Source organism: Psammomys obesus, unplaced genomic scaffold, assembly GCF_907164565.1.
Source record: "Psammomys obesus unplaced genomic scaffold, mPsaObe1.curated_primary_1811, whole genome shotgun sequence".
Classification (NCBI taxonomy): Eukaryota; Metazoa; Chordata; class Mammalia; order Rodentia; family Muridae; genus Psammomys; species Psammomys obesus.
In genome coordinates this window covers 3,869,418-3,884,374 of record NW_026587216.1, presented here as the reverse complement: position 1 = coordinate 3,884,374, position 14,957 = coordinate 3,869,418, and the positions used below count along the sequence as shown (strand labels likewise).

General features: G+C 40.2%; 1 protein-coding gene across 2 annotated transcripts in view; it reads right to left on the bottom strand.

The window, feature by feature from the left end:
- Nucleotides 1–2,258: 2,258 nt before the first annotated feature.
- Dhx29 (DExH-box helicase 29) overlaps nucleotides 2,259–14,957 on the bottom strand; it is a 47,988-nt gene continuing 35,289 nt past the window's right edge. For both annotated transcript variants that reach the window (XM_055603410.1, XM_055603411.1), the window contains 10 exons: nucleotides 13,333–13,421; nucleotides 12,050–12,178; nucleotides 11,902–11,977; nucleotides 10,754–10,978; nucleotides 9,272–9,408; nucleotides 8,582–8,675; nucleotides 6,815–7,117; nucleotides 6,200–6,331; nucleotides 4,833–4,929; nucleotides 2,259–2,554 (listed from right to left, as the gene is read on the bottom strand). In XM_055603410.1, coding sequence (XP_055459385.1) covers nucleotides 2,502–2,554; nucleotides 4,833–4,929; nucleotides 6,200–6,331; nucleotides 6,815–7,117; nucleotides 8,582–8,675; nucleotides 9,272–9,408; nucleotides 10,754–10,978; nucleotides 11,902–11,977; nucleotides 12,050–12,178; nucleotides 13,333–13,421 — 1,335 coding nt within the window. In that variant the 3' untranslated portion in view covers nucleotides 2,259–2,501. The remainder of the gene's footprint in view (nucleotides 2,555–4,832; nucleotides 4,930–6,199; nucleotides 6,332–6,814; nucleotides 7,118–8,581; nucleotides 8,676–9,271; nucleotides 9,409–10,753; nucleotides 10,979–11,901; nucleotides 11,978–12,049; nucleotides 12,179–13,332; nucleotides 13,422–14,957) is intronic.

Genomic DNA, 14,957 nt, shown 5'->3' with positions numbered 1-14,957 from the left:
CAAAGCTTTATGTACTTTCTTTCTATACCCAGCTACCCATGACGAAGTTAAGAATTCTACCTCCTTGCTCAAAAGAAACACTTTATAGATTTTCTTTGGCATTAGAATTGCTAGTGCCATTTCTCTGGTACTTTGGGACCATCATTAAGTAAAAATTAGGGTTTGTAGAGCATAAGCACTGTGATGCTATGACAGTCTAGTAAGAAGAAACAGCTGCTAAGTAACTAAGGGGTAGGTGATGCACACAGTGTGGATACACTGGGCAGAGGATGATTGACAGCCTAGAGGGGTGAGCAGGGCAGCATGGGAGTTCGTGTTACTCGGGATGGCATGCAATTTAAAAAATTATCAATTATCTGCTACTGGATGAAGGTGGATCTCAGATTACTGAAACTTTGGAATATTAATATTTGTTCTCCATAAAATTGGATGATATTTTAGTTACTTTTTTTGTTGCTATGACAAAACATTGGAAAGTGACAGAAACTCAGAGGAATGAGGCCCAGGGGAAGACTGGGATGGAGAAGACACTCCTAAAGTGATTAAGGACATGGGACTCCTCTTCCTTTTTTGGTTCCATCGACTCTGGCCATTACGTACCACCACAGGCATAAAGCAATCGAGCCAGCTGCTAATGGTCTGAAACCTTCAACACTGTGCGGCAGAGTGAATGTCACCCTTTGAGATCAGCTGTGCTGGGTGTTTTGCTACACTGCCATTATTGTATGCATATGTGTGTGTGAGCCTGTGAGTGTAGGGCAGAAGAGAACTTTGTGGAGTCAGTTCTCTCCTGCTACCCTTGTGAGTTCTAGGACTGAACTGAAGTCATCAGGCTTGGTCGAAAAGCACTTTTACCAGCTATTTCTCTGGTTTGTTTTGAAATGGGTCATGGCATGTTACTGGGAAACCTTTTTGATCCCTGGGACCCACATGAAGTACGGGAAGTGTTCTGACTTCCACAAGAGCATCATGAACTTCCTCCCTGCCACCCACGAGATCATGACGTGTAAACGTTAATAGAATGGAGTTCTACATTTCACCCTCGGTGGTCTCCAACCTTTCCCCTCTGGTGACTAGCTACCCCTCTCCTTATCATCTGGAGTCACGAGACTAACGTGATAACCCTAGTTCAAACGTGAGGCAGCGCTTCACTAGAGAGGGAAATGACCACACTGCAGAGACTTCAAAAGCTTTGCAGTCATATTGCTGCCATTTACTACTAGTGTTCTCTGAAGAGTTGTTTCTGAGCTGCTTTTTTCCCCCTCATTTAGAAAATGGAGTCATCATCACCCACCTACCTCATAGGTTGTCGTGATATGCAAATGAATCCAGGCAAAACATTTGGGGCACTCGCCTGCACACACAGACCTACAGACTCAAAATCAACACTAGCATTATGTGCAGGACCAGGATTCCTTTGCTTTTGTGTATCCCATGGCCCTAGTCATCTAGCTCCTTATGCTGAAAGTTGAACTTTGCTTAGTGGTATTAGCTAGACTCAAAGCATAGTCACATTTGACTCTTTGCTCTTAATTCCTTTGCCCAAATGCTACTATACACGTAAAATCAGTGATTGCTACTAAATATTAAGTTTACTTCCCTCTGCACATAAGGTGAAAATTGGAGCATCCTTACTCATTCAGCAATGAATGTTAAAACTAAATACCTACTGTAAGACTCACATAATTGTGTTAGGTTCCTCTTATTCTTTTATTTTAAAAAATTATTTTATGTGCACCGGTGTAAGGGTGTGTCAGATCATTTTGAATTACAGATGGTTGTGAGCTGCCGTGTGGGCTCCGGGATTTAACCTGGGTCCTCTGGATGGACAGACAGTCCTCCTAACCACTGAGCCATCTCTCCAGCCCCTGGCATTTTCTTATTTTGTGAGTAATGTGAAGGGCACAGCACATTGTGGGTGCTGCCACCCCTGGGCAAGTGGTCCTGGGTTCTGTAAGGAAGCAGGCTGAGCAAGGCACGAGGAGCATGCCAGTCAACAGCTTCTCCATGGCTTCTGCAGCAGTTTCTGCCTCCAGGTGCCCATCTTGACTTCCCTCTGTGATAGACTGTCCTGTGAGTATAAGCTGAAATAAACCGTTTCCTCCCCAAGTTGCTTTTGGTTATGAAACCCTAAGAAATAGGACAAAACCTCTAAATTTATTCTCCAAATATCAAGTCAGTTCCACAGGAAAACAAAACAGCAAGCTTCAGAGAACAGACACTGACCTTGGCCTTGTGACACAAAGATGCACAAAATATGAATATACAAAGAATTTATTGTAAATGTCATGGCAAATACACTGAGCATCATCATCTTCATTACAAAGGAGCTAGAAAAGTCTGTGTTGAAAGTCTGTGCTTTTTTTCCTGCCATCTTCAGGTTAATGGCTAGTACCAACATTTTAGGTAAGGAAACACGTAGTGTGATGGTCGATCGTCACATAATTTCAGGACTGTATCTCTATCTTAATCTTAAAAGCAGTTAACCATGGATTTCAGCATCAATTATTCTCCGTTTTTATCAATTCCGTAATGATCTGTAGAATCTTGTCATCTGAGGGAGTGAAAAAAATAAGTCAAAACACCTATGAAAAAAAAATGTAGCACTGGCTATTTTTCCAGGGTACATATATATATAAACAAGAGGTATATTTTATTTCAAGCCTTTCTTAAATTAGAATGTAAACCAACACTAGTAATGTACATTGTAATACCAGAAGATGTCCAGAAAGTCCAGTTTGTTGCCATATAAGAGTTATGTTAATGATTTTAAAGTTATATTATTACTACTTCAAAAAATAACATTTTGTAAAAAGAAGTTAATATTTGACTATTTATAGGCAAAGGCTCAAAATAATGAGATATAGGTGTGGGTTTTTTTCCAGTTTTTTTTTTCTTTTTGAGACAAGGTCTTGAATGAATGAGCCCCCTGCCTCAACTTTCCAAGGGCTGGGATCACACCACTGCAGCCAGCCTGTTACTTCTGTAACTGACTAGTTCTTTAGAAAGCATTGTCTCCACTGAGCGGAAGTACACTGAAGGCTTTATCGTCTCCTCCCTTTTTTGCAGTGTGACAGAATTTTTACCAAGAGGGCAAAGGTGGCAAAGATTTTAATCTTCCCAGGCTTGGACCAAGGAAACGAAAGCTCTAAGAGGGAAGTGCTCTCAGAGAGGTGTCAGTGGGGAAGTGCCAGGCCTATCTTCCAGGAGGATGGAGCACCAGCTGAGCAGACAGACAGGGAGGGGTCACGGTTTGCTGAGGTGGGTTTATCAACAGCTGCTCTTGCTCAAACAGCTCTGTGACCATGATTGCCCGGGACTCTCACAGCCACCCTCTTAGAAGGCTGTCCTGTGAGGGCTGCAGGACTCACAGTCTACATTTATACTAGGTCCCAACGTTCCTGGTGGGTGGCTGTCACAAGACTTTTGACATTCAGGTGCTTGGGAGCTAGAGCGGCATTAAAGAAAGGAGGATAAAGCAGAGGAGGGAGAGAAGATGGAGAAGAGGCTACTTGCTGGAAGTGGAATGATGCTTATCTAAAAGGACCATTAGCTGAATTTGAGGAAGAGTAGAGAGAACAAGAAAGCACAAGGGTAACTTCACACACTTCCTTTTCAAATGTGAGTCGCTATCACAACTTTTCACAGTAAAGTCAGAAAGGTCACTAATGTGTCACCTTCCATCCCAAGTCAGAAGCATCAAATACATAGATAATTATTTTTTAAAAAATATTTTTAAATGATTTATTTTTATTTTATGTGCATGTATGTCTGAATAAGGGTATTGGACCCCTTGGAACTGGGGTTACAAACAGTTGTGAGCTGCCAAGTGGGTACTAGGAATTGAACGGCGGTTCTCTGGAAGAGCAGTGCTCTTAACTGCTGAGCCATCTCTCCAGTCCCAGATAATTCTTAAAACAGGAATGCCAAATCTCAGTGCTTACAATGCAATGCCATGGCAAGACTATAGCAGCAACTAGAAAATACTAGTTCTAAAACTTGACTCTAATCAAGAGAAAACCACTGGCTTACAGAAAGTTCAGCTATCAAGGAACATGTTAAATCAAAGCCTGAAGATGCATTCAAGTAAATCCTAAGCCTGGGACACCCTAGGAGTTTATTACAATAATTCCTGTGTTTAAAAGGCCCATGGTAGGAGAGGAGAAATGTCAACAGAAAAAAAAAAATCACAATTCTCTTCAGAGAAATCAGTGTGCCTGGAACAGGATGCTGAGCCTTGCATTATTTTCATAGTTGTCAGGAGGGCTGGTGATTTGTCAGGTTAGGGGAGTACTGGACCATGATACCTAGCACCTAGAAATCACCTATTTATTTCAGGCTTCTGTTGAAGGCTAACACACTTATTTATACCAACTGCTAGTTGTATATTTGTGAGAAATGCATGGCAGAGAAAACAGCTATGAAAGACAATGGGTAACAAAGTTTGTGCTCATTTATTTTTTTTCTGTGAAATGGACAGTTGAGAAGTTAAGAAGATCAGGAGTAAAGATTTTAAGAGAATAAGCTGTGAATAGTCACTTAACTGTGCATGAGCTGCATAGAATTAGCATAAATAGATTTTATTAGAATAAAATTTTACTAATCATTACATCAAAATTATAGCTTCAGTGTGTCACAGGGTACTCCAGTGTTAAATCACAATTTCTAAAATCAATCTCTCAGCTTTTATTTTAAAAGTTTTTTAAAAAACACCTTAATACATTATATACTTATTATCTTCATCTATCTACACACAAGGATGTTATCTTCTAAATGTATACTAATGTACAAATGTATACTTTCTTTTACCCATCTTACAATAAAACACTTACTTTCAAGGGACATCTTTGGATTTTCAAGTTTTTTTCTTAAAACAGAATCAATGAGAACTCTTAGCTGTTTAAAAATAACAGCTATCTTTACTGGGGCCTGTTGAGAAATGCCACATTGGACAAAGTTAATCAGGGGTATGTGCATGTATTTAGATAAGGCAATCTAAGCATAGGTACCTTAAATGTAAGCAACCTAGGACAGCAGGATTACCATAAAATACAATGGAGAAATTACCCAAGTTACCCCTGGGAGCTCAGCTACACAGACCTCTTGCTTCCCTAGTAAGTCTTGGTACCTCTTGCCACAATGAAGCAACTTACTCCAATAATTATTTTATTTCTCTACGTACAACTCTGAATCAAGACGAAAACATTTTGGGGAAATTCGGAGGAGGGGGTTGGGGGAATGGACAGTTGAAAAGAGGTCTCACTATGTAGCCCTGGTTGGCCAGGAGTTTACTATGTAGACCAGGCTGGTCTTAAACTCAAGAGATATCTCTGCCTCTGCCTCTCTGCCCCCTGGGTGCTGGGATTAAAGGCATGAGCTACCACACCTGCTGGCAGGAAAAAATTTAACAGTTTTATTGAGGTATAATTTAGAAATCATAAAAGTGTACTCATTTTAAGTGCTCAATTTCAGTGATTTTTGGTTAAGTTTGTAGGTTTTTACCAATATTACTACAACCCAATTATTAGAACATGCCTACCACTCCTTCTTTGCATGAGCCAGATACTTTTTTTTTTTTTTTTTTTTTTTAATGTACAATTCACTCCTCTGGTTCTGGACACATAAGTGTAATATAATTAACAGAATATATGAAAGTTGCTTTAGGCCGGTCAATGTTGACGAGAACATATACAGAGGAAACTAAAAAGCTTACTTCTGCAAATAGACACAGATTACTTTGTTCAGAGAACTTTCCATGTCTTAAAAACTATGAATCTGTTTGTTTTTTATATGGAAGGGCCAGACCACAAATGCAGTGGAGTAAGCATGAGTTTGGGGAATCACCAACCAAGCAACCCAAGGACTCTAGGAAGGTTAATTTCTTTCCACACCTTCATTGTCTCAAAATGAAGCTATTTCTTGGGATGATTTATAGAAAACTGGTGTCAACATAATACTGTGTTGACTGTAATTACTGTGCATACAGTAATTATGATTATCAATAAGTATGTTCTGTGATAGTAACATGATTTTCAAATTTAATAGATTTAAAACAATATCCTTAAGATAAGATGGAGTGTTCTTCCATAAACCACACAGGAAAAGGTGATGCCTACTTCCATAAGAACTTTAACCTCTCCCTCAGTGATACGGGAAGTGAATGCTCTCAAGCACTCATGAGATTGCCTGGGCTGGGTACCTGGAAATAAATCCAGCCGTCAACAGAGAGAAGCCGCTCCCGGTGCTGGACTTCTATGTCGCCTCCAAAAAGCAAAACTGGAAAAGGGGTTATTAGGGTCGTTTCTCTCAAATAGACTCTGGCATACCTCACCTACAAAAGACAACGTGGGGGAAACAACTTCATAGTCTAAAAAATAAATTAATTTAGCTATTTCGATGTATGTAGTTCTCCTAACAAATTTAATAGAAAAGTAGATACATTTACAAAACCATATTCCTCTATCCAACATTCCCCCTTATGTACAGACAGAACATACATGTTTTTTTTCCCTTCTGAGACAACCACTGTAGTGACCCACTCTGGGAACACAGATTGTTACCCAACGTCCACGTGCTGTAACTGTCTGCATTCCAAGAGGAAAGGGCGACAGGCAGAAAAGAAACCTTGCTTTCTTTCATTTAAAGAGAGAAATACTTATTTTGTTTGTTGTTTTGCTTGAGAAACTGCATCTGATTTCACATGTGAACAGAAATAACAGTTCTACTCGAGAAACAGAAATACCTTCAGGACATCTGAACTTGTTACGAAGGAGCTCTAGAAGTGCGTACAGGAACTGGAGAGTGAGGGTTTTACCTTCTCTTGGAACAGAAGCCACCCATGGGTTTGTAAGTCTCGGTTCACTGAGGACGGGTGGACTTGTGCTTTGCCTTGGGCTGTTTCCACCATGCATGCCAGTTTTTCTGTAACGTCCACTGACTTTGTATACATTATCTTCCCCACACTGTCATACAGTCCAGCAGTCAGCACAGCTTTAAGAAGGGCAATGTCTTGGAAAGAGAGCGTCTGTGAGGCTTTCTTCCCTTCCCAGCTGGTAGAATTTGTGGAAGATGAGAATCCTGCAGCTTTAACCAACTTCATTAATTCCTGCTTCACATCCTAGATTTTATGTTAAAATGAGACATAAGTATAATTGATTAAAGTATAGAAATTACCACATTACTTTGAAATGTATAGTTCTGTTTCCTATAAAAATAGATGGGATGCAAAAATATTGCTTAGTTTACTACAGCCAAAAGCTTGAGTGGAGAAAACAAGATTCTGGGAAGAGAAGGATTAGAAGTCACTGTTTAGCACCCTAGGACTTTGATGTCACAAAATACAAAAGTGTCTTCAATACAACCCTCCCTTAAAAATTTATTTTGATTTGATTTTAGTCAGTGGCAATAACATTAGGAACAACTACAGGGCAATCTTGATGATCTTGATGACAAGCACCGTATCTGCTTGTCTCTGGAAATTTCTTCCTAAAGAATCCTGACAGAAGTTCCCTAATGGCTCATTCATCACTTAATCAAACTGCAGCCTGAGCCACTTTGCACCTTTAAGAGGGTAATCAGCAGGGGGGCCGCAGGGCTCTCCCAAGCACACAGGACACAGGAGCACAGGTGGCATTCACACTGGATATCCTTTAGGTTTCGGTCTGCAGCTCACACTGATTCCAGGGGAGAAGAGACCAAACAGCTGCTGTAACCACAGAGCTGGCAGAGATCCGAATCCCTGACGCTCATGGCCATGAAGACAAGGCCGGGAGAGAGCAGGGGTGGGAGGCGATCTGGAGGTTGGGGACAGCTAAAAGGAGACAAAGGAAAAAAGGACTAATTTGAAGAGACAGCCAACTTTGGGCCAAGTAACTGGGATGTCCTCTGAGGGCTCAGAAGTGGACACTTTCGCAACTCAAGAAACCCTCTGGGATAATTTAACTGATTTCTTAACACACACACACAAATAGCAAAAAAAAAAAAAAAAGTTGATTAACTATAGATTAAGAGACTTAAAGGACATATCAATCAAATATAATGAATAAATTTTGTGTGGATCATGACTCAAACTAGCCACAAAAAACAAAACTATGGGATGACTATGGACATTTAAATCCTGTAATTTGAAGACATGAAGGTTTACTTGTTTTAAAGGTGTGATGTAAAAAGAGTTCTATACTTTAGAGATTTGTAATAATCTAACCTCTGCATTTATTTAAAAAGCAGTCTACAGGGCAGACTTAAGCAAAGGAAGGGGAATATAAATAAAACAATATTGACCACATGTTGCTAGTTAATGGATGTGGAAAATGAGTGAACTAGAGTTCATACTAGTCTTTTATTTACTCTCTGGTATTCCTGAATGTCTCCATAATTAAGTAAAATAATAATTGAGTACCAGAGTTGGAAAGAACTGTAGATAATGCCCCGAGTCATTTACCAAAAGAAAAAAAAAAAAGAACAACTAAAAATTTAACTATCCTATTCCCAGGCTAGTGTTATTTCCATGAAACAATGCTGCCTCTTTATAAAAACTATTTCCTGATACACCATGATTGCTAAGAACAACATAAAGAATTACCTCTAGTGTCAACAGTGATGTTCTGTTAAGAAAATTTCTCTGGCAATATGTGATTTCAGAACGGTAGCCTCCTTCTTGCCTTGCTTTCTTCCACCTAGATAAATAGGTCAGTGAATAAATAAATAGCCCCCTTCCAAGCTCTTTTTCAGAAGTAGTAACTGAAGGAAGGTTTAATAAAATTATAATCTGGTATGAAGAAGGGCCTGTATTTACTGTAGCAGCTACATTTATGTATATATCATTTTCAATTGCAGTATTTTTTTAAAAAAGATTTACTTATTTATTTATTATGTATACAATGTTCTGTCTGCAGATACACCTGCACACCAGAAGAGGGCACCAGATCTCACTATAGAGGTTATGAACCACCATGTTGCTGCTGGGAATTGAACTCAGGACCTTTGGAAGAGGAGACAGTGCTCTTAACCTCTGAGCCATCTCTCTAGCCCCAACTGCAGTATTTTTAAGTATAACAAATTATTAAACTGCTTCAAATTTGGAAACTGTACATATGTAACAGCAAGTTGTTTTCATATGAACCAGTAATAAAATCCTATCTTAACAGACCAAAAACACTATGAACAAACTTAAATGTTAAAGCATAGTTTTAATGACAAAGATACATTTTTTAAAAAAGTCAACTATTTTTAGCCACTGGCTTATTGATAACAACCAGGTTATTTTCTTTACCCTAGATATGCATTGTAGATTGTGAGGTGGTCTGAATCAGCCACAGCCAAAGATGACTTTGCAAGATCTGCTTCATCTTTTCGACCAATTGGTGTCGTAAAAGGAGACTTCTCTGTCATAACTGCTGCGAGTGTGGCCTGCACATAAATATAATTTACCATAAAAGAGCTAAACACCCAAAGTTGTTTAGAAAATAAATCATAAAACAAGCTATGTATTTCTTATTTTCAATGCCTTTTGTACATTGTACATTGCTACTGTACAATTTCATAACTTTAGCTTAGTTCCTTCCATGGAACTCTAAAACTTATTTACTTTTAGGATATCTCTGTCATTTAAGGCAGTATAGTACCAGAATCAGAGAAAAACACTGAAAACATGCCCAAGTGATTATAGGCTTCTACTTAGCTACAGACAATCTCAGAATTATAGCTCAGTACTTTAGACTTCCAGACGCTAATTTTCATTGGCTACAATGCCTTTCAAACATAGGTTGGGCTCTTTCACCATCTAAAGACACAGCTAGAAGGCTGGTTGAGGAGGAAGAGGAGGACCTTCAACAAACACTGATTGTGTGGTGCCTACCTGTTGAATTTCTCAGCTGCCATATGTGAGAAATTATTGTTGGTTATAAATGAAAAAACAACAAAGTTTTGGCTGGTGTTACAGCTCAGTATTTACCTGGTATGCATGAGGCCCTGGGGCCAATACTTACATTATTTTTTAAAATGCATTGAAAATAAGGTAGACTATATAACCACCTTGTTGCTAGTTTTCAGACAAAGTATAGTAAATTGGTACTTTTTGAACTTAGCAAGTTCTGGAAGCTGCCCGACTCCATCCCCAAAGCCCTTCAACTCCTCCTTTGTAGTGGCTCTGGACTGAACTGGTTGCCACAGGAACACTAGGCCTAGCCTGCATGTCTGAACCATGCTGCAGCCCCACATTTACTTCTAACAGGAGGAAGGAGCCCATTTGCTCTGCTCGGGGCAGCCTCGATCTGTGCTCAAAGCACTTGGCATCATCGCCGTAAGACCACGTGCCCAGAGGTTCAGGTCCACGGACAGAGTCTATTTCTGAAGTAAACTGAGACAATAGACTCTGAGAATTACTGGCTCAGAAAGAGAACAGATAAAGGAAGTTCTTCATTCTATTATAGTCTATAGTATTAACAACTTCCTACAAATTATTACACATTCAATTAAATAAATGTTTCAGGTAGGCTACTTGATAGCAGCAACCTAGGCAAACCAAACTCACAGAACAGTATTTTTCTGTAAGAGAATAAATGGAGAAATAGATTTTAAGTATATTATTATAAAAAGTTAAATATATTTGGAAATTCTCATCAGACATTTAAGTAACCCAGGTTTTAATGATAGCACAGCCATTATATTTTACTAAGAAATTAAAAGTTTAAACTTGTTTCCATCCCTTAATAATTTCCCAAACAAATGGCACTTGAAGTGGTGTTTTACTTACCACTGGGTCAAGACAGCCAAATATGGCTCCAAAAATGAGCATCTTGCCAATTTTGACATTGACAGGCAGGGCAGCGAGGTGCTGGCCCAGTGGAGTCAGTCTGGGCTCATTTGGTTCACAGGCGCCAATTTTCCGGAGTAAGTTCATTGCATTGCTGATCACTTGCACCTGAGGAGGGTCTAAGGCTTTGGAGAGAAAGTCTTCAGGAGAGCCCAGGCCACATTTCTGCAGCGTGAAAGATCAGAAGGATCAGTGCTGCCAGGAGGCAATGCCGGGACTAACGTCTGAATTTAGCACAGTCTTGAGGAGAGGAGGTAAGTGTGCGAGGCTATCCTAAGAGGTGAGCAGAAGGGTGGATCTCCCCGTCTGTATGCTCTAGCGTCTTCTGATTTTTAAAAATTATTTATTTTCATTTTTATGTGCACTGGTATTTTGTCTGCATGTATGTCTGTGTGAGGGTGTCAGGTCACAGAGTTATAGACAGTTGTGAACTGCCATGTGGGTGCTGGGAAGTGAACTCGGGTCCTCTGGAAGAGCAGTCAGTGTGCTGTTAACTGCTGAGCCATCTCTCCAGCCCCCTTCAGTTCTGATTTTTATTGTTAAGAATCAAGAGTAACTTTCAGTCGGGGAAGTCAGTGGTCTCGGTGAGGGTCTCAGTCTCAGCAGGCCTGACACTTTGGGCTACGTGAGTCTTTGTTTTGGGGAGCTTTGCTAGATATGGGGTGCTGTACTGGGCACAGCCCTATCTTTAGCAGCACCCTTCATCCTACACACTACATACTAGCATATAGACCCTGCTCGGTTAGGACAGTCAAAACCATCTCAAGACAACGCCATAGGCTCCTTGGTAGGCCGTGCTGCCCATGAGACTGCTGCTCTAGGTGATGAGGCTGTCTGTCCTATCTATACTGCACAGGATCAACAGCCAACTCAAAGTACAGTGCTCTGTGGCCGACATACGTTCAAGTCACATCTCCTGATTAAATATTACAGTCAAGTGCCTATTCTGCCAACTGAAAATCAAACTAAACATACAATACTTGAAAATGTAAAGCAAATGAAGGTTGAAAACACTTAAGTGGTCATATGTTTCCTAATAAACAAAGAGTAAGGAACAAAAAACCCCATGTGCGGTCCTTTGGGATTACCATAATGTGAAGACATAGCTCCTCCAGAGGCACACGCAGGATTTCAGGTACAGAGTAGTCCAGAAAACCTTCAAATCTGAGAAAGGTAACATCTCATCAGTAATGCCGCCGTACTACGTGTGCTGTAAACGGTCAGTGCCAGGCCTACCTTTCTCTCGTGTACAGCCGAAAGCAGAAGCCATCGCGGACCCGCCCGGCTCTCCCCTGGCGCTGCAGGGCACTGGCTTTACTGACGAAGGTCTCCACCAGAGAGCTCATTTGACTGCTTTCATGGTACCTAAAGTCGGGTTTAGAAGACAATATGTGAATAACTGGCCTCCTCCAAGGCCAGAAAAAGCTTGGAAACATTGACTTCATTACTACTGTGAATAAACACTTCTTTTTATGAGGGGTGGGGTGGGGAGCTTGAGATAGGTCTCTCTCTCTCTGTAATCCTGGCTGTCTTGGAACTCAATATGTAGATGAGGCTGGCCCTGAGCTCACAGAAATCCACCTGTCTCTTCTTCCTGAGATCTGGGATTGACATTGTGCACTGTCACTTTGTGGCCGACAAATATTTCTTAAGTCATATTTCCTGACTAAGTAGTTTGATAATTCATGCTGCCTATTCATGCTGCCAAATGAAAATCATTTGCCACAAAGAAAAGAATTTGCTTAACGCATCTTTTCTCAAAGGAATCTGACTGAAGTACCTTTTTTGTTTTAGTTGATACCAACTAGTCACACACCAAAGTTGTGTAGAGAGAAGTGCTATCTACCAACATTACAGTTCAAAGCAGCACCACAAGATATGTCTATGCCTAGAAAATGTTTCCTCTGAAGATACAACCGTTTGTTTTAGAGCCGATTTTCTGTTACACAGTCACCCAAACATTGCTGTAGTTTTCTGATACTGCGGATTGTATATCAACTACAGTTAGCTAGAGATGTCTCCACTGTTTGTGTAACACTCACTAACACAGAGAGCAGAACCACTCTGTGGAAGGCTCACCTAGCACATCTGTTCTGTTCTGGTCACTAACAAGCCATCTGCAATTATGACACTTCAAGTTCTCATTAGTACCCAAGGGCCTGATGACTAACAGGGATTTAAGTCCAGTTCTCCAAAGTCCATGCTTCTGTCATAACCCCATAAACAGCACATATTTCAATTTACTTGATAAGCAAAAAGTATATAAAAACTTATGTTGTGCAATTCTGCCCAGATAGCGCTTTTAAGTGGTGGTACACATTGGCATTGTTTTTGGTAAAATCCAAGGTATGGAATTCTGAAATTTAGTCTCAGATATTTTAAATTTACCTATGCTTCTGCCAAGGTTTTTTGCTTTGGGCAGAATTATGACCTTTTGGATCTGGATTTCCTTAACATGAGTCTGTAATTTCTCCAAAAAACAATGTTAAAAATTTTCACTGTGAGCAAGTTAAACTTACTTATTTTCCTTTGTTCTTCCAGTATCAATGACAAACACAACATCAGGAATGGTGATTCCGGTCTCTGCAATATTTGTTGCTAAAACAATCTGAAAATAAACAAGAAGCTAAAGTACTCTGACAGCTCTCGGTGCTGTACCCTGACAATTTGTTTAGGCAGAGATGATGAGTTTTTAAAAGTAAATTTTAAGAGAGCAGCAGAGGGAGGGACCAAAAGAAAGCTGCTTTCAATTTAGTGGCTGTCAATTTAGACTGTTTAGTTGCATAATTTTAATTTGCTTTACAGTTTCATCAGCTTAGTTTAATGAGGTTGTTAGTTTTAAAAAGTATTTAATTTCATTTTAAATTATGTATGTGTATGTGCCTGTGTTTGAGGATGTTCACCTGGGTGCCCGTGCCTGCTCAGGCCAACTCTGCCTCTGTGTAGGGCTGGATTACAGGCTGTGAGCCACCTGCTGGGGCTGCTGGGAAGGAACCTTGGGACTGCAACAGCAATGTCTTAACTGCCCACGGTACAGATTTCTATTACAACAAAAATATCACTCCCCGAGTTCTCGTCAGTCATCTTAAAATTGACAGCAGGTCTGGGAACTGGGTCAGAAAATTCAGACAGTTCAATACGACCATATACTAGCAATTAATAGGAAAAAAAAAAGATATTACTGAGAAGAAAGGGGTCGTTATCCTAGGCCTGTTACTCCCCAGCCTCTGCAAGTCACTTTACCCCTGGTCTCAACACCTCAGCTGTAAATAAGGAGGAAGAGGAACATGATATTTTAGGTCTAGCTTTAAAATTCTTAAGCAGTGACTGTTGAACACTATAACCTTATGTATTTTTAATGTTCTTGAATCCTTGGAGGTAAAATATCTGGGAAAGTCTAGGTCCCATCCCAGAAACTCTGCTCTATTTTAACTATGTCTCAGTACTGCTCCCAGCTTAAAGAGGTTTGTGGAACCTATGTGACCACTGTTCTTTGGCAGTGCTAAGAGTCTTTTCTTAAGGTGAACTCTTCAAACAAAAATCTTTCTTATAGGGAAGCAGATCTTAGAGACCAGAGCCCAGCTCAGGATCCTTGGAGTTCTCAGAGCATATTAGAAACCACCAGATTAAAAATAAAAAACTGAAGTTGAGTGATGGTCAGTTAGGGATGAGGACCCAGGCCTTGTACATTGGTCAGAAAGCTCCCCACTTCCCAAAGTGTCCCACAGTGTAACTATTGTTTTTAATAATTTCCTCTGGGAGAAAAAATTCTTTGTCAAGAATCTCTGCATTCAGAACCATGACCAGAGGACATGTGAACCTTGGAGTGTGACCTATAACCAGGAATTAAAAGCTGGGGCTGAGGATATGGCTCAATAGTAGAACAGCTGCACAGTATAGGCACTGTTCTGAGTTTGATTATATTAATGAATGGAATGAATGAATGAATGATTAAGGCTGAAGGAACCAATACCTACAGAGTAAGAATCCTCCCAGGACATCCAATCTCCTTTATGATACATGCATACTTGCTTGCTTCCTTCCTTCCTCCCCCAGCTCTCTTTTTCCTTCCTTCCTCCCCATCTCTCTCCTCCCTCCCTCCCTTCCTTCCTCCCTTCCTTCCTTCCTTCCTTCCTTCCTTCCT